This window comes from Dipodomys ordii, unplaced genomic scaffold (assembly GCF_000151885.1).
Source record: "Dipodomys ordii isolate 6190 unplaced genomic scaffold, Dord_2.0 Scaffold20, whole genome shotgun sequence".
NCBI lineage: Eukaryota > Metazoa > Chordata > Mammalia > Rodentia > Heteromyidae > Dipodomys > Dipodomys ordii.
The window spans coordinates 3,234,486-3,258,862 of record NW_012267236.1 but is presented as its reverse complement, the minus strand read 5'-3'; the positions used below and the strand labels follow the sequence as shown (position 1 = coordinate 3,258,862).

At 41.6% G+C, this 24,377-nt stretch overlaps 1 protein-coding gene across 2 annotated transcripts in view; it reads left to right on the top strand.

The window, feature by feature from the left end:
• The first annotated feature begins 740 nt into the window (after positions 1-740).
• Positions 741-24,377, top strand: part of Ltbp1 (latent transforming growth factor beta binding protein 1) — a 228,864-nt gene continuing 205,227 nt past the window's right edge. For both annotated transcript variants that reach the window (XM_013013664.1, XM_013013663.1), the window contains exon 1: positions 741-1,142. In XM_013013664.1, coding sequence (XP_012869118.1) covers positions 920-1,142 — 223 coding nt within the window. In that variant the 5' untranslated portion in view covers positions 741-919. The remainder of the gene's footprint in view (positions 1,143-24,377) is intronic.

Below are 24,377 nucleotides of genomic sequence, written 5' to 3'. Positions count from 1 at the left end.
GACAGTCTAGACAGGAAAGTTCTTGAGACTCTTACCCTCCCTAAAGTTGGAGATGGAGCTGTGGCAGAGCACCAGCCTTGGGTAAAAAAGCTTAGGGACAATGTCTAGGCTATGAGACCAACCCCCTAGAACTGGCACAAAGGCATGAGTAAGAGGGGTGGAGGTATCTGTTTCAGGTGATTGGTTGGTGCATTGCTGTATTTCAAGCTTTATGAAGGTATTTTTACAGAGGCAACCCCTTATCCATGGGACCTAACCTAACTTCTTTTTCGTATGGGATCTGTACCTAGCAAAACAAAATATAGGTTGCACAAATTCCTATGGAGAAATAATTCCCTAGAGTTGTGAAAAAGAATCAGGTCCCTGCAGCTGCGTCACAGGATTTGATCACTTTGGCTGGGAGTGCCAGGAGAGTTGAGACAGATGTTTTCAGACATGCCGCATGCCTAAAACATTTCCAGGGGTCGGGCTGCAAACAGTGACTTAATAAGCAGAGAAACAGGGAAAGTATGCAAGTTGAGGACACAAGAGTTTATTCAGCATGAGGTGCAGGGCCAACCTCTCTTGCATTACATCTGCCTGTCGGGGTTGGCTCTTTAATCTGAAAGTGCCCTCCGTATTGCTCTTTGTCTGCCCACAAATAAAGTGCAGCATTGTGGTTAGTAATCCCACTCCAGTGACTCGACTTCAAATGTGGTTTTGGAGTGCATCCCAGAGTTCTGTTTGCTAAGCTTCCTACTCCTGTTTCAGAAACACCACTGGATAGAGAGCAGCGAGCATTCGACTTCCCTCTTCCTTAAACCTGTCGGGCTGTGGGCTCTCTCTCTCTCTCTCTCTCCCTCTCTCTCTTCCCCCCTTGTTCCTTTCTTTTCCTTTTTTTTCCTTTATCCTTTTTTTTTTTAACTTTCAAGGCAAGTTCATGGATACTAAGCTGATGTGTTTGTTGTTCTTTTTCTCTCTGCCTCCGATCCTAGTGAGTAACCACACTGGCCGCATCAAGGTGGTCTTTACTCCGAGCATCTGTAAAGTGACGTGCACCAAGGGCAGCTGTCAGAACAGCTGTGAGAAGGGGAACACCACCACTCTCATTAGTGAGAATGGCCATGCTGCCGACACCCTGACAGCCACGAACTTCCGAGTGGGTGAGTTCCTCCACGATCTCTCGCTGTCCTCGCTGAATTGGGTTTATAGCCTTTGGCCACTCTGCCCCTTAGCGACTTCTCTCTGCCTGAATAGCTTTCTGTGTATCAGCAAGTGTAGGCTCCTTTCGGAGACCTTGTAAATTGCAATTGGAATCATTTTGAACCTGATCTTCTGTGTCTGAGAGAAATGGCAACTAGACTATTTCCCTGGATTCCTTAACATTCCCCCAGCTGTGTGGCAAGGGGGAGGTAGGGCTAGAGAAAGAGAAGAGATCAGGTTTTAGGTGGGGGCCCTGATATGTAAGTTATATGATCGGCTCACTGATAAATAGAATATATATTAGATTTGACTCATTCTTTGGAAGGTGGTGATGAAATTTTAAACTGCACTTTGAAAATAAACTCTAAAAATTATCAAAGCCCACGGTTTGGAAGGTTTGCCCTGTATGGTGAGACTGAATGATAAATTAATATGTAAGAGGGATCTGGGGAAGGGGTATTAGTGAATAACTGTCGGCAGTCAAAAACTTGTAAATATGAACTTGTAGCTACTCACTGCATACAAGAAAAGGCTTTTAGCTTCTTTTTAAATTTTTGGTGCTTTTTTTTTTTTTTGGTACGTGGAGAAAGTATTGTGGTCTACTGAAAACTGCCACCGTGCTATGCTGTCATGCAGCATAGTATTTTTGTCACTGAAAAAAAAGTCTTTTATTATTCCTTGACCAATTATGGCTTGCCATGTGTACTCAAATAATCCAGACACCCATGCTACTTTACGACTTACTCACAAGAATAACCCAAATGTCAGACAGATAATAACACTGGCTAGATCGGGTCTTTTTATGGAATACTGCTGTTTAGTCTTAGGATTGTGTGTGTGAATGGGGGCAGGGGAGGAATAGAGTCTACTTCATACTGACTTTCATCAGGACAAAACACAAAGGGCATTTTGAGGTCCTTATTAGTTCTCTGATTATTCTACTGTTTTATGTTTTCTGCTGATCTTTATGAGGTTGCAACCATATTCTTGATCCTTCTGTAATCTGAACAAACAAAATCCCGCACACCCATAGATATGATCTAAAAGAATATTTTGACTTTTGTGGCTAGCATAATGGTACTTTGGACATATTTTAAGACATTGGCTATACAGTGCCAAATGGTACATTTATGTTTAGTGGGGCAGGATAGCTGAATCTCATGGCAGAGTGTCAACCTGATAAGCCAGAAACTGGACTCTAGTCCTGGGCTAGTTACTAACTAGCCAGTCTACAGGGTGTGCTAGTCAATATTTCTAGGTCTCAGTGTTTCCCTCTCCAGAAAACAAATGGGCTTCTAGTTAATGAACTCTGAAATTTAGTCCACTTTCTAAAATCTATGGCTTTCTTAGCAACAATAATGGATATTATTTTCTAGTTTGTTTTTGATTTTTTTATTTTTGGAGGTAAGGAGAAGGTAGGAGAATGAAGATCTCAGTAGGTTATTCTGGACGTCAGTGACTTTTTCTGACTTTAGTTTTCTTGGGAGCTGGTCATCAGCAACATTGTCTGCTCCTCCTTGCATTTATGGTGAATCTTTACAGTAGCAGTGACAGAGTAATCGAAGGGTGGTAATTTTTGGCTTACAGTATATTCATTTTGAAACGAAATATTTGAAGGCTTTGGGAAACAGAGGAAGCCTGCTTGTGAAACCACACTGCACATTTTCCTTTCTGGCATTTAACCAGGTGTTCAGGAGTAGAATACACACGGCCTATTCAAAAATACAAAGTGCAGCAAAAATTAGTCCCTGCAGTATTTAAAAAAATTAGAATTCAACTCTCCACGAAAGGATTGGCAAAGTAGTTTAATTTTACAAAGTTTAATTAAAAAGCTTAAAAGCACATTCAAAAACCCTATTCCAATGTGGGTTTCACACTGGTTTCACACTTGTATCTTGAGTTATTTCTCCTGCTTTATTTTGGTTAAAATAGGAGATATTCATGGAACAAGTTGCATGGTTTTTCTTTACTGAAGAGTAAAAATTTTTGTGGAACCCATGGGTTATTATTCTTCAAAATGCAGAAAGTTAAAAAAAGTGAACTTGAATGCATCTTTTTGACTTATCCTACTTTATCTTTTTTTGGTTCCTTATAAGGGCAGTTTTAAAACATTACTACCTCTTCTCATCTACTTATTCACAATACAGTATATCTTTTGATAATGACTTGTGTATGTGTGTGTACATGCAAAATTTGAGGAAAATTCAGATTATTACAGCTTGTTTGTAACTGTCTTTGGCTTAGGATTATTAAGAGTGGGATGGTAAGCTTTTCTGTCACAAGCCAGACAAAATACATTGTAGCCAGACAAAATACTGAAGTTTCTGTGGCCACTCTTCATCTCTGCCAGTGGTTTGAAACAGCCAGGATAGTAGGTACAAGACAGGTTTACTGTACCACCAAGGCAGTTGATAGGCAGAGTTTGTCATGAGTTCCCTGATTTGCTAACACTGATCCAAGCAGACAAAACGATACAAGGAAAATGATATGAGGCCTTCATAGTCAGGGTGCCCTAACTAACCAATCGTTTATTTTTATAATCAGAACAACAGAAATAATTTTGAACATTTGCATGGTGATTTACTCCTTTTGTAATTCTAGGAAGTGGAACCAATCTTATTGCCATCCATTTTTCTAGTAAAGAAACTTAGGCAGAAGGTTAAGTGAGTGAACCTTAGGTACACATTGAGTCACTTAGCTTAGACCGGAACCTAGGTCTCCTCTCATCTATGTACCTGCTGCTCTGGAGGCTGACTGGGCAGTGATATGTAAACTGTACACAGTGGAGGACCTCATGGGTGAGGGGGAGAGAGAAGGAAGGGGCAGGGCTATGAGTGAGGAACACAAGTGAGTCTGGTAGATTCAGGTTTAATTCCTGGCCTTGCAATGGCCACTTGTCTGGCTCTGACTGCACTCTCTCTAGGCCTAGGTCATCTTCTCCATCCTATGTAGTCACTAATAGACATGCAAAGGGTTGTTCTTCCTCAGGCTTATCAGATAGACCCTCCCTCGTTGATGCTTCTAGGTGGCCTTGGTGCTGTAGGGACTGTGGGCTGGCGGCTGTCCAGGTGGGAGACACAGTAGGTACTTCTCTTATGACCCTTAAGCCTAATAGGCTCTGTTCTGGAATATTCAGTTAGAGAAATAGTAGGTAGAATTTCCTCTTCATGAGCCTCTAACAGTGAAACTGCACTGAAGGGATATCTAAGGGAAGCAATCTTCTAGAATGAACTCATTTTTATGAATGGTGATATTGATACACTGTAACAGAATATTTACATTAAGTTCTTTTTTATGAAGCATGATTTCTAATTATAATGATTTTTGCTGCAATCTGAGCTCTGTTTCCTGTTCCCTAACCCCTGCCTTTTTCAAAAATGGAAACCTATCCCCAGAAAGGCTGGCCAGCTCATCATGGCTGTTTTAATGGATTCTTTTTTTATTTAATATATATTTTTATTTTAAAGATACTGTACAGAGGGGTTACAGTTACATGAGTAAGGTAATGAGTACATTTCCTTTTGAGCATTGTTACTCCCCTCCTTTCCAGAACAATGGATTCTTAAATTACATACTAGCATAAGGAAAATGACCTTGAGATTTTTTCCCCCCAGTAGTGGGGCATGAACTCAGGGCCTGGGTGCTGTCCCCTAGGTTTTCTTGTTGCTCAGTATTGGTATTCTACCACTTGAACCACAGCTCTATTTCTGCTTTTTGCTGGCTAATTGGAGATAAGAGTCTCACAGGCTTTTCTGCCTAGACAGGCTTCAAACCAGTTTAAACCATTCAGATCTCAGCCTCCTGAGTAGTCAGGATTCCAGGCATGAGCCACTGATGCCCATTCTTTCTGGAAATTTTAAGTTAGAATTATAGTTAGAATTTATAGTGTCCCAAGTAGATTATTTTGATGACAACAGTATTGTCACTTGACATACTTTATTTGGAGAGATACTGTTCCTGTGTGTTATTGTATTTGCTCTCAGTAGCCAATGGTAGTAGCCATGGTTTTTGTAAATGTGGGAATTTAGTCTTTCATTTTTTTCTTAGTCTGGTCACAGTATCTCCAGCTGTGTCATGCTACCTCCTGTGACCCTATAGTAAGTGGTTAGGTCTAAAACATGGCACTAGATTTTTTTTTATTTATTTGTGTTTACTTTATGCTAAATTTATTCCCATGCCACAAGTTTTTGTTTCTTCAGTTTCTTCTGGGATACCTTTTCCTTCTGTGCAACCTCCTCCTCTGGTTTAGGAACAATCTGCTCCTTCTCAGTAAGGATCATCTCAATGTGGCAGGGGGAAGCTCATGGTTGGGTTAATCCTACCGCGGGCTCTGTAAGTTCCACGGCGCATCTTAGGTGCTTTGTTCACCTGGATGTGTTCAATGACCAGGGAGTCTACATCTAAACCCTTCAGTTCTGCATTACTCTCTGCATTCTTAAGCATGTGCGGCAGAAATTCAGCACTCTTTTTGGGCCACCGACCCTGTGTCCAGCCTCACTGTTTGGCCTGAGCATACCTGCCAACTCCACCATTGAAACGCCAGAATGGCACACATTGCTTCTTTCAGATACTTAGTCGCTTTTTGGATATGCATACCCTTGATGCTGGGCTGTATCTCTAGTGATGTTAAGGTGAACACGAAGATTGGGACCTCTTGACTTGCATGATTTTGTGGGGTTTTCTGGGTCTGGAGAGTTGCAAACCATTTTCACAGGTCACCTCTGGCCGCTGACAAGAAGAGCGGTGGCACTAGATTTTACATGACAATCAAATCATAAAGTTTCCCTGAAAGAGCTTATACCCTTAGGGGAAGATGAAGAGTCAACATAATTAATCCTAAAAAATAAGGCAGGGCCGGGTGCTGGTGGCTCACTCCTGTAATCCTAGCTACTCAGGAGGCTGAGATCTGAGGATCCCTGTTCAAAGCCAGCCTGGGCAGGAGAGACCGTGAGACTCCTATCTCCAATAAACCACCAGAAACCCGGAAGTGGCGCTGTAGCTCAAGTGGTAGAGCGCTTGCCTTTAGCTGAAGAGCTGAGGGACAGCGCCCAGGCCCAGAGTTCAAGCCCCACGACCGACAAAAAAAAATAAGGCAGGAAACTTCAAGCAGGAACCCACAGGGCAGGAACTCTCTTTCCCTACCCCTTAAAGGAGAATAATTTGAGAAGGAAGGCATGATAATCCTTTACCCTAACCCCTCACCCAACTCTAACTCTAACCCTAACTCAAGCCCTCATGTTGTCTCGCAGAGATGTCAGTGCATGTTGCCTAATGCTGGAAGGGTGGGAGCATCTGAAAGTCCCAGAGTAAAGATGGATGGGGGTAGTGAGGAGAGAGAATTGAGTTGATAAGGCAAAGGAAGAACTTACCCTTTAGAACTGAGGAGACAAGGACGCATAGATGACTCTTGGGAACTGGGGATAATTTTACTTAATAACAGTAGATAAGTCTGGAGGGGAGGTTGGGACAACGATATAGAGACTCTTTGAATTTCAAGCTTAGAAGTTTGGACTTTACTCTCTGCCAGCGTCTTAATGGTGATCTCTTTTAAGGAGATGTTGACATTGATTAGTCTAAAAAACCCTGGTGTTTCAGGTGGGAAATGGGTGTTTTCAGAGGCTCCACGTGGAATAAATGTAGGCCTCTAGCCTCCTTCTTCCATTCCAAGTCGTGTCTGATGCTCTGATAGGAAATCTTCCCATCCATCTGCTAAAGCTGACTTTGTATGACTTGCTTTAGGTAGAATAGAAGCATTCATTACTAAACTCATTCTGTAAGTTCTCCCCACAAGGAAGGAAGAAAATTTCCTCTCAATGAGGCATTAAATAGTCTGACACAACAGCTCAAGGTCGGGGAAGCATTTGGAGGGTCCCCCACCCCCATTTCATTGAAACATGGAGTTATTCATCTTTAGCCACTTGTCATCCTTCAGGTCTCCTGATATCTCTGCAGCACAGAAATGAATGCAAATGTTGTGGGCCAATGGGTGATTGCATTTTCCTCTGAATGCATTGTACAGGCCTGTCTTCACCAAAAGGAAATACTTAGTTTCCATTTGGGGAATTTGTTTTATTTTAAACTAATTAATTATTCTAATTGACACAAATTAGGTATACAAGAAGGTTTTATTTTAACAGGTCCATTCGTATATACAGTGCTTCTTGCTCATAATCGCCCTCTTTCCATTCTTTCCCCTTCCTCATTTGGGCAATTACAGTACCTACAAAAGTGTCGAAGAAACCTCTTCAGAATATTTTCATTGCTATCAAATTGCTTAGTTTTAAAGTACTGGATAAATATAATAAGGTGGAGCATTTCCTTTTTACTTTTACTTGAGCTACTGAGCACCCTCAGAGGAGCACTCATTCATTTAAAGTATTTATCAGTAATATGCTGGGTGCCCAAGATTGGTGTAGGCGTTGAGAGGTAGCAATGAACTAAGCAGACAAAGTCTGGCCCTTCTGTAACTTTGCAACAATAGAATGGATGGGGACTGGGGCTATTGCTAAACAAAATAAACCTGTCATGAGAAGACAAAATTGTGTGAGTCCATGTCTGTGAGGTACCTAGAGTAGTCATGGAGACAGAGGTAGGATGATGGTTACCAGGGGTTACAAGAAGGGCAGAATGGAGTGCTGTCTTGTAATAATATAGAGTTTCAGTTCTGCAGGATGGTAACATTTGTGGAGACTGAATGTGAATGTACTAAATGCTTTACAATTAAAAAAATGGGGGCTGGGAAGGTGGCTCAGTGGTAGAGTGCTTGCCTTGCATGCATGAGGCCCTGGGTTCAATTCCTCAGCACCACATAAGCAAAAAGAAAAAAGCCGGAAGTGGCGCTGTGGCTCAAGTGGTAGAACACTAGCCTTGAGCTGAAGAGCTGAGGGACAGCGCCCAGGCCCAGAGTTCAGGCCCCATGACCTTACCCCCCCCCCACAAAAATGGTTAAGGTGATAAATTTTATGTGCTTTAACACAATGAAAAATTAAAAATAGAAATAAATAGTATCTATGTATGTTAATATTGAATGTGTAGCACCAGAATATGAGCTGAGGGGAGAGAAAATGTGGAATGTTGGTGGGAAGCATAGAATGCTGTTTTGACAGTTCATGGAAAGCCTTGTTAGTAACATGAAGCAGATGAAATGAAGAGGAAGCTTTATAATAAGTATCATAGACTGTGCTGGTTTTAGGGTAGAGATTTAACTCACAACTTGCTAGCCTGGTGCTGTACTAATTACTAATTGAGCCACTCCTCCAGTATGTTTTTTTAATTATTGTTGAGATGGAAGTCTTTTCTGCCTGAGCTGCCTTTGAACGGAGATACTCCAAATCTCAGCCTCCTGAATAGCTAGGATTATAAGCTAGAACCACCTGGTAGACTATGCTTTTACTTTGTTGAAACTGTGGACCATGGACAAAAACTGGTCCTAGGAGCCTTCATTCAGACTTTTCTAGTGTAGCTTCTTGAGTTAGAGTTCAGTGACTTGCTTTGTGTCATAGAAGAAAATTAGTACCCATAGAAGCAGAAACTAGGATATAAAATAGTATGTATAAAGTATTGTGGATAGAGGCAAGCTAGACCTGACCAGTACATAGAAAAAAGAAAAGAAATAAGAAAAGAAATGGTTCCAGAATTAGTTTAGGAGTCTTGGTGATTTCTAGTAAAATGTGAAAGGTTTTAAGTGTGAAAAAAGTTATAAAACTTGGGGCTGGGAAGGTGGTTCAGCGGTAGAGCGCTTGCCTCGCATGCATGAGGCCCTGGGTTCGATTCCTCAGCACCACATAAACAGAAAAAGCTGGAAGTGGCACTGTGGTGGCTCAAGTGGTAGAGTACCAGCCTTGAGCTGAAGAGCTCAGGGATAGCGCCCAGGCCCAGAGTTCAGGCCCCAGGACCGGACCAAAAAAAAATATATATATAAATAAAATAAGATAAAATATAAAAAGAATTTTAAAAAGACTGTGTAAAAAAAGTTATAAAACTATGTTAACTTTACCTATTCTTTTATTTATTGACAGATCACAGATTTGGATATGGAGCTTGCCTTTATTTATTCATTTATTTATATGTGCCAGTACTGGGGGTTTGAACTTAGAGCTTCTCTGCCTTGCTTGGCATCTTCACTCAGGTGTGGTGTTCTACCACCTGAGCCACAGCTCACATAGACGCACGTCTCTCTGTTTGCTAGTTAATTGGAGATAAAAGTCTCATGTATTTTTCTGCCTGGATGGCTTCCATCTGTGATCTTCAGATCTCAGCCTTCTGAGTAGATAAGAGTACAAGCAGAACTTATAAAGCTTATGATACAGGGGAAAAATTGAGTTCTTTTTAAAAAGATTTTTATATTAATAAGTCTTTTTATTGTGAAAATACCGTACAGAGAGGTTACAATTACATGAGCAAGGTAATGAGTACATTTGTGGGGCCTTTAAGCTCTTAAACAGTTGACTTGTAAGGGCTAAAATTCAAAGAGAATGATATCCTATTTGGTCAAAGAGGAAGATGTCTGAGATGCGGAAGGTGATGGTGTCCCAGTGGTAGTATAAGAAAGTCTGTCTGTGCCCAGAACAGTTTTCCAAATGCAGCCTTAGGTAAGCAAGAATTCAGCAGTTGGCTGCATCTTTATAACAGGCATGCGTGATAGATTGCTCCTTGTAAGCGGTGTCTGGCCTGTCTCAGGGTGTGGAGGGGAGCTTCTTTGGGGCTTGTACTAGGCAGGCTAGTCTGGAATAAATAACCTTTTGGAGTACCTGGGAGTCTGTAACACAGTGTCCCAAAGTGTGTGTTCTCTCCTAGTCTGTCAGCTTGGGCACATGGAGAGCTCTTTGGAAGTCTGGACTGCTTATCCTAGCACCTAGGGTTTCTCAGAGCAGCTGCTGCCTAGCTGCTCAGCCTTTACCTCAAAGTGTGCCACCTCACCCATGCTTTCCTTCTGCCAGATTGAGACTCGGGACAAAGCTTTCCAATGCTCAGCCCTCTGCACCTATTTTCACACTGCTTCCTCTGCCTAGAGAGTGTCTTCCTGGATGTCACCACTTCATTTTCAAATCTCAGCCAAGCTAGGTGCTGGTGGATCATGCTTGTAATTGTAGCTACACAGGAGGCTGAGATCTGAGGATCATGGTTTGAAGCCAGCCCAAGCAGGAAAATAAAAACAAGATGGTGGGTATTTCCATAGATGCAAAGGAGGACATGGACTTGTTTTTAGTACAGCCATACTGAAGGTATGGAAATCTGGTCATACAGGGCAGTCACTGTTAACACTTCCATAACTGTGTTCTGATGAGGCCCTTTTGCATGCATTTGGTCATGAAATACCTTCTCTCTGGTGCCCCTAAACGGAATAGGCACTTCCCAGTTGATTTTACTGCTATGAGTTTTACTTGCCTAAGACTTCCTAAGGAACTCTATCATGGAAGGTCTCTGTATGACACTATGATAACTACAATTCACCTCCAAGAAGACCACATTAAACATCACCAAGCTGAAGCACTGGGCAGGCTCTGGGACACTAAGAGTAGACAGGCCCTTGTGTCCCTGAGGATCAGAGTATGGTGGAGAAATGGGCATGGCTACAGAGGAGGGATCGAGCCTTTGAAGGATAAGAATCCTCATTTGAGGTGTTTTTTAAAAAATTGTTTTGTTTTGATTTCTTTTTTGTTTTGATTTCTTTGGACCTTGGGCTTGAACCATGGCCTGGTTTGCTTTTTTCAAAGTTAGCACTCTACCACTTGAGCCATACTTCCATTTCTGCCTTTTTGGTGGTTCATTGGAGATAAGAATTCCACAGACATTCCTTCCCAGTCTGACTTTGAACTGTGATCCTCAGAACTCAACCTCCTGAGCAGCTAGGATTACAGGCGTGAGCCACTGGTACCCGCCATGACCATTCTCCCCCCTCCCCCAGTCCTTGTACTCTGGTCCTAGGTGCTATCTCTGAGCACCCATTGCTAAAGTCTACAGCTCTACCACTTGAGCCATAGCTCCACTTCCAGCTTTTTTAAGTTTCAATTTTATTTTAAAAAATTTGCATCAAGGCAATGAGAGAGGTTACAGTTACATAGTAATGAGCACATTTCTTGTCGAAACTTGTTACCCCTCCCCTCATTTTCTCCTACTTTTCCTTCCAGCCTTTTCTGTGATTAATTGGAGGTAAGAGTTTCATGGAATTTCCTGCTCTCGCTGGCTTTGAACCTCAATCACTATATCTCAGCCTCCTGTGTAGCTAGGATTATAGATAAGCATGAGCCACCAACACCTGGGTATGGCATAACCATCTTTGAAGAATCTTAAGTTATGTTCAGACAGTGCTGTGTTGAACACTTCCTTCCCTGATAGCCCTGTAAGCATTACAGTATGCATGGTCTAGCTCAGGTGTCTATAGGCAGCCTCCAGAGCTGTCATTTCTACCTCTTTGATTTTCAGCTACTTTGCTGGTACAATGAACGAGGTATATTCTGAGCTTCCTTGGATGGCTGTCCTGACTGAGACTCGCATAAGAGAACAGGTTGAAGGTAGAGGTTGGCTCCTTGGCTTGATTTGAAGACCTTTGTTGTTGTTGTTTTCAGAAGACGAAGCATCCTTTTTCTAATGTACAGACTCTGTCCTGTGCTGTGGAGTAGGGGTCTTAGGTGGGAGGAACATGTGTTTGTTTCTCGAGCTTGAACAGGGTATGTTACTTATGAACCCCAAAGATTGTGTTTCTTCATTTACTGATCCCAAAGGCTCGGTGGCATCAAGCCAGTCAGGAAGACATTTCCATTCCTTAGTAGTGGTGCACTGCACAGAAGGCACTGTCCTTGTTCTCGGTTGAGCTTGCTCTGGGCAGGTTCAGCTTTGCACACAGCACTATCAGGTATCATTTATCCTGTGGCTTCCAGGATGGTGTAGTAGTACCATGTCCTCTTTGCCTTGGATCTTGCTCCTCCTTGAGCATCTCACTTGTTACAGAGGAAACCCTTGCTTATTGCCAAACCTGCTGGCAAAAGGTGAAAGTACTTAAACAGTGTGGTTGAGAGGAAAAGTCATCAGCATGAATAGATGTCTGACTATAACATCGGGGCCGCCTTTGCTGTCAGTAGTGAATTGACCTCTGGCCTTCTAGATTAAATATCAAGAAACTAGACATAAAGTAAGACACTATAATCCTATTTCTTCCATACAGCATACATAGCATTTATTGGCAGATGAGTTGAGCTCAATTGTTTTTTACAACAGCAACAAAATCTCTTGCTTCCATGTCTAAAGTTCATTTCATAAAATACTATTTTATGGGATTGTATGCGTGGAGCTATTGAGCACTCTGCTCCTATGAATATCTCAAATTTGTGTCAATGAGATATATGAAATATCTGTATCAGCTTTTTAAACTATCAAGGTATAGATGAAAATTTCTTTTCCAAGCAGAGAAGCAATAATAAATCTGTATATTGTTGGAAAAACCGCCTGGAACTAACATCGCAGATGATGTGAGAATGTTTTTGAGGGCAGCCACACAATCATCTTCATGCTAAGCAGTCCAGGAAAATAAAATAACTACCAAATGGAGAAGGATAAAGTTAGTGAGGGAAGTAGTCTCCAAAGTTATATCACAAATGAAGAAAATAGGAAAGTCATATACCCTCCCATTGCCAATGTAATGCAATGCTGTCATTGATATACTTATTAAAATGTGATTTTTCTGTTTAGTTGAATGGTTCAGGCTTAAGGAATAGCCTCCTGCTCAACTTGATTATCTTGAATTTAGACTCATGCAACTATTACTGAAAACCTGGCATGACTTCAATATTGGCCTCTCCTAAGATTTGGTGGAAAAACAACTTTATTCAGTAAAGAGCGATTTCTTCACTTTGAAACCAAACATCAGATGGCCATCAGACTCAATAAGAATTTGTTCTGGATTGTAGGGATCTTCTAAGCTTTCTTCATGCAGAAACTCGGCCTATTTTCATCAGATTTTTCTCTCAAAGAGGTAAAGGGGAAATAATGTTTAAATCTTTTGCACTGAAGAAAACCAGCCACCGATCTTTTCCCTGTGAATTAGGAAAATGCACTAGAATGTTCTGAGCTAAAATCTTATTTAGCAAGATTAAAATATGTCACTTTATTTTGGCCACTGCGTTGTCTGTTTCTGAGGAAAGGGTGATTTATGAGTCCTCTGAACCTTCTTGTGGATTAATAACATCTCAAGCCAGCTGTTTTATTGGGTGTATACAGAGAGTGATTGGAAACATCTGAGCGTCTCATAATGCGATCAGAAAACCATGACATTGTGTGGAAAAGAGAAGAAAAATAACATTTGTGCCAAAGTTGTATACTTGGTAAATCAATGGATTCCTATCCCACAAATTTTTACTTTGCATTATATACCATTTTCCAAAAGAGAAGCTAAACACTTCAGGCTGAAAAATATTTCTTTATTAAAATACACTCATTGCACAAATCGCATCCTTATTTGGTCAAAGAAACTTCTGTGTCTGCTGTTCATGCAGTAATTATCGTTTCCTTTCTGTCAAACTTCATCATATTTTAAAGCTTTTCCTGCCACAAGCAGTATTTCGTATTTTTTACCTGGCAGTTACTTGAAATTTTTAGAATTCAGAGGAATGTCATTTAAGGAAATTAACTCTTAAAACCATGCAACATGGGAACCAATAGTATCCAATTTGCCTAATAGTTGACCCTTGAAGTCAGGTTGTGGGGAAGGTAGAACGCTTGGGCTGTGTTTTAGCTGGTTATTTGGAATTTGACCTGCTGTGATGGTGGCTGAGTTGGAACTATTTGGGTATGCAGCAATAACATCAGCAAAGTCAGGGCCTGATTTAAATCAAGCCTGGTTCTTCCTTCCCTCAAGACAAGAGCTAGACAAGCAAACCTAACAATCTGGTGGTGAGTGGTGAATGGTTCCTTTCATCTTCATTCACAAATAACAAGCCCTTCTGAGGAGTCCCTTCAGAGTCAGGCTGACATAGCCCAGGCGGACGAGTCTGGGGTTCAAGTCGGAGACTTCCAGGCTCCTTTCTACCCATTATGCTTGGTATATCTTCCTTGGCTGAGTGGATTTTTGTCTTTTGGGGGATCATTTTGAATGGGATTCCTCACCGTTCTGGAGAGAATATTGTAGGCCCTGGTCTATTTTGCTTCGGTTCTCAATGACATAGATGCTCAATTTGCATCCCAAGACTCCCGCATCAGAGTTTCTACTTTTCTTCTGTACTTTGAAGACAAATGATGCAGATGATTGCCCTGAATAGCCCCAAGTAGAGAGCCCATCATTCTAGGTGGTGTTCATCACTCATTGCTGTCCACAGGAACCCTTTTGGTCTTGTTAATAAGCAGATTCTGATCCTGTGCGTTGTGGGTAGGAGGCCTGGGATTCCACATATTTCAGCATCTGTCAGAAATGCATGGTGTTCTTGCCCGTGAGTCACCTTTTGAGTCACAGAGGTCTAGGAATATGCTATGCTCCCATCATTGCTTGTGTGTGTGTGTGTGTGTCTGTCTGTCTGTCTGTGTCAGTACTAGGGCTCAAGCTCAGGGCTTGAGTGCTATAGTGCTGTCCCTTAGATTTTTTTCCACAAGACTGACACTCTACCACTTGAGCCACAGCTCGAATTCTGGCTTTCTGCTGATTAATTGGAGATAAGAGTTACATGGGCTTTCTTGCCTGGGCTGACATTGAACAGTATCAGCTTCCTAAGTAGCTAGGATTATAGACATGAGCCACTGGAGCCGGGCCCACCATTGCTTTTTGATAACACAACTTCTTTGCTGAACATATGGACTTAGAGTAGCCAGATTTCAGCTTCTGAACAAGAAACTTGAGAGTACTTGGAACATGCATACTTGAATTACCAGACAGTAAAACAGAATAAAGAGGACTTTAGTAGCTCCTATAGCAAAGCTGAAACTTTCCCTGCCACATGCCCCATTGAGACCCCATGGCATTTCCTTCCTTTTGCTCTGGCCTCTTCTCATGTGGCCCACCGACTCCTAGGTCCTGTTGCTTGTTTCTTTTTACCCACATCCACCAGACATAGCCACATTCAAACTCCCATCAAAACATACAATTCGCTCCCATAATCAGATTAGAAGTTGAATAGCTAGTTCTATAATAGTTGTGAATTGGAGTTGGGCCTGAGTGCCTGCCTCATTGGTAATCTCAGAGTTTGGGAGGTGAGGCAGAATGATGGTAAGTTTGAGATCAGTCGCGCAAAGCCATCGATCCTCTCAAGAAATAAGAACAAGAGACTTGAAGGTGTAGCTCAATGGGTAGAATGTGGGGGACCCTGAGTTCAACCCCTAGTACTGAAAAAAAATTCAATCTGCAATAGCTTTGTCTCTACCAACTCCTACTCCAACCCCCACTGGGAAAAACATTTGTTTGGCACATTTCTGGTTGTCTGAACTTGGGCAGGGTTGGCTTGGAAGGTTCCAGAATGTAGTGGATAGAGATCAGGGATCAAAACATCTTACAATTCACATCCCTATAGTAAGGAATTATTTTGACATCCTGTGTCACATCCCAAATGTCACATGTACCAAAATTGAGAAAACTTGTTCTAAGGACTGCCATGATTTCTTCCAGACACTTCTGACTCAAGATCTCATATCCCTAGGTCCATGGGAAACCCTCCTTCCCATCCCCAAGATTGTTCTTGAGAGGAAACCTCTGAGGATTTTGTCATAAATACTGTCCTTCAGAGATATGCTTAGGGCTCAGGCTGGAGTCGTGGTTCACATTTGGCAGCTTGCAGGAGATGATCACGTAGAGTTGCAGAGGAACTGGGATTGCCATAGTTTGAGTGTCCCAGGGTCACTCCCTCCACAAGCCAGCTTGAGTGGCCTTTGTGATGGAGTTTCTCTGGAAACAAAACCAAGAAATAACAAATGGGAAAACACTTAGCCCAGGAGGTATCTTATGTACATCTCGGAGTGATTGTGTAACAGAAACTGCTTTTCAACTCTAACCATGGCTACTGTAGACTCACCCCTGAGCTAGGGGTGTTGTTCCGAGGGAGAAGCTGAGAATGTTTATTTGAAAGATAACATCATTGCATGTTCAAATAAACCTCACACCTGGGGAGAGGGCAGGTTTGTTATTTTTAACCCAAACATCTTATGTGCTGTTTGAAGGGTCATTTTTTTTTGCGAAGTTTGAAAGGAAAAAAATAAAAATAAAAGTAAGCATCGACAAATCTGTCTTTGCATTGTAGAGAAAGAAAAACCTCATTGTGGTCAAGACATTCTGGGTTAGCGGGGCAGTGATGTAGTTCACATTTGTGTGTGTGTGTGTGTGTGTGTGTGTGTGTGTGTGTGTGTGTGTGTGTTGGTCCTGGGCTTGAAGTTAGGTTCAAGCACTGGGCACTGTCTCTAAGCTTATTTTGCTCAAGGCTAGTGCTCTACCTCTAGAGGCATGCCCCACTTTAAACTTGTTTAGTAGTTCATTGGAGATAAGAGTCTCACACACTTTCCTGGCTGGCTTGGAGCCACGGTCCTCGGATTTCAGCCTTCTGAGTAGTTATGATTATGGGTGTGAGCCACAGGTGCCCAGTGTAGTGCACATTCCTAGAGCATTCTTACAGCAAGGAAAAGACATGGCTTCACCTGCCTGGAACCTCATATAGAACTTCTAGCTTTTTGGTGATTAATTGAAGATAAGAATCACCCAGATTTTTCTGCCTGGGCTGACTTCAAACTATGATCCTCAGATCTCAGCTTCCAGAGTAGCTAGGATGACAGGCATGAGTTACTAATGTCCAGGGAACAGTTTTTTTGTTACTGTTTATCCTCATAAATCCTCAAGGCCCATAATCTGCATGGCTGGTTTTTCCCCAATTATATATTTTTTGTTCAATTTTTTTTGAGGTGGGTCTGGTCGTGGGACCTGAACTCTGGGCCTGGGTGCTGTCCCTCAGCCCTTCAGCTCAAGGCTAGCACTCTACCACTGGAGCCACAGCTCCACTTCCAGCTTTTTTCTTTTTGCTTATGTGGTGCTGAGGAATCGAACCCAGGGCCTCATGCATGCAAGACAAGCGCTCTACCACTGAGCCACCTTCCCAGCCCCTTCCCAATTATATATTTTTTAATATGTGGTAAAATAAAGAGAATATAAAAATTATCATTTTAACTGTTTCCTATAGTCACTTTCAGTGGCCTTAGAGGATATTAACAATGGTTTTCCATCATTCCTGTATAGTTAGAGAACTTTTCATCAAAATAAACTTCCTTATTCTTCCCTCCCCAAATCCCTGGTAATTTCTCTCCCATTCTCTGACACTGGTGTATTTGCATATTCTAAGAGCTTTGTGCAAATACAATCATAAAGCATTTATGGTTCTGTAGCTAACTTCTTTGACTTAGCATGCTATTTTCAAGTCCTGTTTATATTATACCATGTTTCTGATTATTATTTTCTTTTCAGACAGGGTCTCACTCTGTAGCGCAAGCTGGCCTTGAACTCACTCTTCCCCTGGCCTCTTGAGTTCTGGAATTGTGGGCATGTGCCACTCCCTTGTTTTTCCTTTTTATGATTAATAATCCATAGGGTGAATAAGCTGCCGTTTTTCTTTGTTTGTTTTTTGCTGGTCTTGGTGTTTAAACTCAGGGTCTGGAGTCTGTCCCTGAGCCTCTCTGTGCTCAGGGTTAGCACTCTACCACTTGAACCACAGCACCACTTCCAGCCTTTTCTGTGTATGTGGTACTAAGGAATCAAACCCAGGGCTTCATGCATGCTTGGCAAGCACTCTACCACTAAGCCACCTTGCCAAGCCCTGCCTTTTGTTAATATATTCTGTTGATGAATTTGTTGATATAGGTTGCTTTTACCTTTCTGCTACTGCCAAAAAATGCTAAACACAAGTATCTAACGGATACATGTATATAGGTAGGGATATATACAAGTTTTGAGCATATGTAAGCAAAAACTGAAATCCAACCATCATACTTTAATTTAGAGTGTTCATGTGATACTTAAAAATTGGGGACATTGCAGATTTTCAGATTCAGTATGGATGTTCAACCCCTCAAGTCTATGCAACTATCTCCACATCAAGAACTTCTCAAGTTGGAAACACTCTCGAAGCATTTGAACAGATTCAGCCTTGACCCAGAAGGGAAGTGCTGAGCCACGTGACAGTTGTGTGTTCATTTGGGGAGGATGCCAGGCCCTTCCACAGAGGCCTTCTGCCTTAGATTCCCATCCTCGCATCCAGGGTTCCAGCTTCTCCCTAGCCTCCACAGCCCTGGCCCTCCTTCCTTCCTTCCCTTCTGGAAGTCAGTAGTGGGGAAGTGATACCCGATGGCTGTGATTTGCATTTCTCCAGTGATTGATGAGGTTGGGCTTTGTTTCATGTGCTTTTATGTATCTTTTTTGGCAAAATGTCTTTGCAAGTCCTTTGCCTCATTTTTAAATTGGTTTGCTGTTTCTTTCTTCTTCTTTTTTTTTTGAAAGACTGGAATTTCCTGACATCTGAGGATCTCAGTTTGAAGCCAGCCCAGGTTAGACAAATCTGAGAGACTCTTAGCTCCAATTAACCCAAAGAAAAATCAATCCAGAAGTGGAGAGGTGGTACAGGTGGTAGAGCAAAAATGTGAGGCCCCAGTACCAATACCCCCCAAAAAAACCCTCAAAGCAAACAAACAAACAAAAACCCCAAACTGAAACTTTCATTTACCATGCTAAGTACTTAAGCAGAGCATCATCTATAGCTAATACTGAATCTTTTGGGTTCAGGTCCTGGTCCTGTCACCTGTACAAGACTCATGTGGGTCTCTTAATTTCTTCATCTGTGAAAGGAGTGGACTTTCACCAACCTGGCAGCCTTAACATCTATTTTGCTAATCCAGGTTTGTCTCTGAGGAGTGTGAAGAGTTGTAAAGGGGATTAGAGTATCTTTAGAATATTTTACTCTGAAAGTACTGATGGTAACTTCCAAGTGTGTACAGTGTGCTCTCTTTTGTACTTTCCTTGGCTCTCTTTTCCACTTTGAACCAGAGGATGATTTTATTCAGTGCTGATGATATATCATATGGTGTCATCAGCCTGACAAGTTTGATCAGAAACTCAGAGACCTTGAAACATTGGACAAGCTTACAAATGACTCTGTATTTTTCTTGCTCCATTTGAAAAAAAAATCCAAGTTCTCAGAAGAGTTTGGCGGGAAACAGAATGGCTCCGTGGTGGCCTGAAGACGGCCCAGCTAGCTTGGAGCTGGATGAAAGGACAGAGTTGGGTTGGGCCAATAGGGCTGGAGAGGGCTGAGGGTTTTTTTTTGTGTGTGTGTGTTTTTGAATGCTGAAATGAGGACCTTCATGCAATAAATGTGCTGGAGCCCTGTCCCAAATTATGGCACATGGCAGGGTTAGGGTTAAGACTGAGCTGTAAGGATTTCAATCACTTTGTGAGGACAAGTCAAAAGCCAGTGTTTCAACTTTAGGAAAATCATTCTCATAGTCACTGAAGAGGTGATTTTTTGGATACATCTTTGAGTTCACTTATGCCTTGCCAATTCCCAGAGTTTATCATGGTTTACTTGGATTAATAATAGCTCCTTGCATAAGTTTTCTTCATGTAGAACTAAAGGCTATACACACATAAATATCCTTCAATAGTCAAAATGTGGTATAGCCAACACTTGCTAGATAGCATCCCTGCCCAGTGTCCCCAGAGACATTGTGACCAGCAGAGCAGCATCTATAAGCTAGATGTTGTTGTTGTTGTTGTTGTTATTAATTGGTGGCCATAATCATATATTTAACTAATTAAAATGCAAATTTGTTCATCTTTAACACTGAATGTCTCACTCTATTCCAAGATAAAAGAGATGGGTATACCTAGAATATTTTTTGTTTCTTGTGTATATTGCATTAAACTTAAAAATATCATCAGTGGTAGCTGTTGCATAATAGTCTATAAGATAATTAATAAAATTGTATTATAGTATGCCACCATTTTTGTGTCATTTAGTTACAACTTAAAATCTGATTTAAAGGAATTATCTTGTAGTAGACATGTAGTATGCATAGTTTTAACAGCTTATAAGTCTTTTAGCATGCACAGTTTTAACAGGAGTTAAGAGAACCCAAAGGATTTGGATTCCATTTAATTTGCTACTTTGAGTTGTCATCAAGAACTTAAAGGTTGACAGTTCAGCAGGTGACAGGCTTCACACAATTTGTAGTCATGAGTGCTTGAAAACTGGGTACTGGGACTTGAATTCAGGGCCCTAAGCTTTCACGTGGCTTTTTCTACTCAAGGCTGGTACTTTACCACTTGAGCCACACCTCCACTTCTGGTAGCTGTTTGATGATTAGTTGGAGATAAGAGACTCAGAGACTTTTCTGCCCAGGCTAGCTTTGAATGGTGATCCTTAGATTAGGAGCAGAGGTTTTGTCTGGACTTAAAGCAAGCCTAGAAAAGTGCATGTAATTTCCTTCCTTACAGAGTTTTTGGACTCAGGAATATAATATTCAATTTAGCCTTAAAAGTGGATATACTTAAAGTGTATCAGAGGTGTTTAGATGTTAGAGACTCTCTGTAATCTATGATTATCACAGGTAGAATTGAAATACAGCTGTTGCCTGTGTGGGAATGAATTACTGCACAGAGAAGAGAGCAGTATTTTGGATATGGCTCATTGCCTGTCACTGGCCAGTTCCTGCCAAGTCCAAAGCTGGACTGTACAGTTTGACCAGATGACTCCACATGCAAGAGGAGTAAATGTCGCATGGAAATCTATGGCAAATTGCTTAGAGAAGTGAACGGGAGACCCATGGAGTTGTTTGGAGATTAATTCATCCTTCTCATTTAATAGGTTAGAAAACTGAGGCCCAGAGCGGCAAGTGACCACCTTTAGGTCACAGTTGGTCGCCAAGCTCAGATTCAGACCCAGGTTTTGAACTCTGCTCTACTGCACATGAGATTGTGTTCATAAGGTTTTTATATCTAGAGAGTTTTAAAGTGGCATGTCTAGGATTTTACAACTGTGAGATTTCTAATGCACTCTGTATGCATAAGTGCATCAGCGAAGAATTCTGTCCCAGTTGCTGAAATGTAAGTATCTTTTCCTCCTTTCCATCCAGGCCAGGTGAGGGGTGAGAGCCATTAGGCAACCAAGAAATGCTGAGATGGCCATGCTTGGAGGAGAATATATATGTAAGGCAGACAATTCTTCAGTCATTATAGAAACCTTATTTCAACAAAAGGATGAGTAGATGATGCTGTGTAAATCTCAGATGGAGACAAATGTGTAGACTACCAACTCCACATATCCAGGGATTAGGAATGTCAAATGCAAGTAATCCTGTAGAAAAAACATAACCGGGCATGGGCAGGTAGGTAGATCCTCATGATCTTTTGCTCAGCTGCTGGTGACTTCTTACTGTCCACAGGAGCTTCTATAGGGCCTGAGAAAGTTGTGGCATTTCTGGAGTTCATCCCAAGGAAGAATTGAGACGGGGCTTCCCAGGTGTGCTCAAGTCAGACAGACTTACTTTCCCCTGAGCCTGACTGAAATTTCCTTAGATCATTGAAAAGGAGGCCAAGTTATAAAGAATCTATGATTCATGGACATTGTGGGTGAAGGCCTCCTCTAGCCAGAAAAATGGAAGATTTCTTTGCAGTGATTCATATGCATTACCCTAAACACTTCAACTTCCTAGAATTTGAAATATAAACTTAGGTCTCTTGGAAATAAGTTTTAAACACTACAAATCATTGACCCTCCTACCCTTTCTTCCTCTCGAACCTCTGGTTCACTTCCATGGATGGTAGTGTTAGGGAGCTGGGATGCCCCAAACGATTCGTCTTCAAAATGGCAAAAGCACAATGTGTCCTCTTTTTCTATGCTACAGCACTTAAGATTAGCACCTTGTACAAGGTGCTGGAAAACACTACTCAGGGCTCAGCTAAGGTGTGATGGAAATGTCTACTGTGCTGCCTTGTCTCATGCGCAGACAGAATGCACTGCCGTGGGGATGTAAGGGCTTAGGGGCTGCCTAATCTCAACATGAAGTTTGCTTCTATGCAGAGGGACAATGAACAGCCTGATGAGCTAGGTCATGGTAGTGACAGCCGCACACAGCCTGTCCTCCTCTCCTTAACCCTCACCTAGTCCTGCTTGTCATCACAGAAATGGGTAGTCTGCTAGTCACTATGACCCGTCCCAATTGAAGGTTGTTCTATTGCAAATCATGAAACATATGGGTCTTTCCAAGCTTGAGAGCGTGTTGTAAAGGCAAGGACCAACTGGCCCAGGAGCTGCTCCACCAAGCTATAGAGCTACATTTCATGCATCTTGTATTCCATTACAGGTAACATTCCTACTTACATCACCAGAGAAAGGATTGCTCTTCCTCTTTTCTCTCTTTTCCATTTCTCAGCCTATATGCTTGGTTGTTCAAGTCCTTGACTAGTATTTATGAATAGAATCACAGTGTAATGGAATCACTTTGGACAAGGAACAGGCACATATAAAAATATGGACATAAATAAATATTTTCTATAATAGAAAGACAGGAACATAGGTAAATGGTTCTCCACTGACTTTTTGAAGCCATTTGGATCCACCAATGGTTGGGTTTAGGTTTCTTTGTCTTCCTGTATTATAATCCATCAGATTCATAGAGATGAATATCTCGAAGTCAGATCTGGCTCAGTGGTAGAAGTCTTGAGAAGGAAGACCATGTTTTCTGTGTACCTTCTTTGTTCTCAGTATGGTTTTTACTATTTCACGCTCTCTTTATCCTGAAGGAAAAACCCATAGGTGTATTATTTCCATTGGCTGATTAGAAAATGGAAGTCTATCCTCTTTGAGTAGAATATTCAACTAAAAATGTCTGTTGTGGACTATTTCCATTGCTGTAGCCACACAGAGAAAATTTAGTGGGATTTTGAGGAGGATCATGCTTTTGATTGTTGGGAGATGAATAGCAAAACTGGAGTTTAATGGAAGCCAAGTGCCTTGGAGAGGTTTTGAGTGGATCATTCATGTGGTTAAGGCAATGCTGCTTCCAAGGGAATATTTTGATTGATTGTGTCAGCGTCCTTGGGTGGCCCTCCCCAGAGCCTGAATGCCTGGGTAACTTTAGTTTCTTCTAGCAGCGTCTAAGCTTTTACAGATGAAGCATCACATTGTCTCTTAATTTTGTTCCCGTAACAATGATCATTACAATAAATTCAGTAGAATGAGAACTCAGATTGGTTGACTTACTATAGAAACAGGCTTTTTAGTTCTATTGAAAGAAACTAGATATGTCAAATAAGAATACAAAACTGGGCACTGAATGAACATACCTGTAATCCTAGCCAATCAGGAGGCCAAGATCTAGAGGATCCATTTGGAGCCAGCCCAGGCAGACAGGTTTATGAGACTCTATCTCCAATTAAATAGCAAAAACCAGTCTGGTGGCATGACTCAAGTGGTAGGACACTAGCCATAAGCAGAAAAGCCAAGTGAGAACACAAGACCCTGAGTTCAAGGGCACATAATGGCACACGCGTGTGTGCGCATACACACACACACACACACACACACACACAGAATGCAACCAAATTAACTATTTGATCCTTAGGCTTAGTAGCCATCATTTCTTCCATATTATTATTTATTGGTGCTTAATTTAGAGACATAATGTGAATTTTATTTTATGGACCAACTCTGTATCTGGCTGATTGGCATTTCATTAAGAAAGATTCAGAATCTACCTATTAGTCCAGCAAGGACTATCATAGACTAGTACTAGTGGTTATTGTTGCTACTGTGTTCAGTACTGAGACTTGAACTCAGTGCTTTGTGTTTGCTAGGCAGGCACTCTACCACTAAAACATGCCTGCAATCCTTTTTTCGCATTGGTTATTTTTGAGATAGGACCTTGCTTTCTGCTCAGGCACACACAATCCACCTATTTTAGCTGTGTTAACAGGTATGATGACCACGTACAACTTCCTTCTGATGAGATGAAATCTTGTACACCTTTCCATTCCAGATGTCCAGAAACTGTGATTCTCCTAATCTCACCCTCCCACATAGCTAGGATGACAGGTAGCAATCAAGAATGTCTGACTTAGGTTAGTGGTTTTTATTAGATGATAGAATAATGTAATGCCTACTCCATTGCTGCTGCTCCATTGGGTGATTCCAGCCACCTACTAGTCATTGCAATGAAGGCTGGCTCTTTCTCTCCCCTCCTGGCAT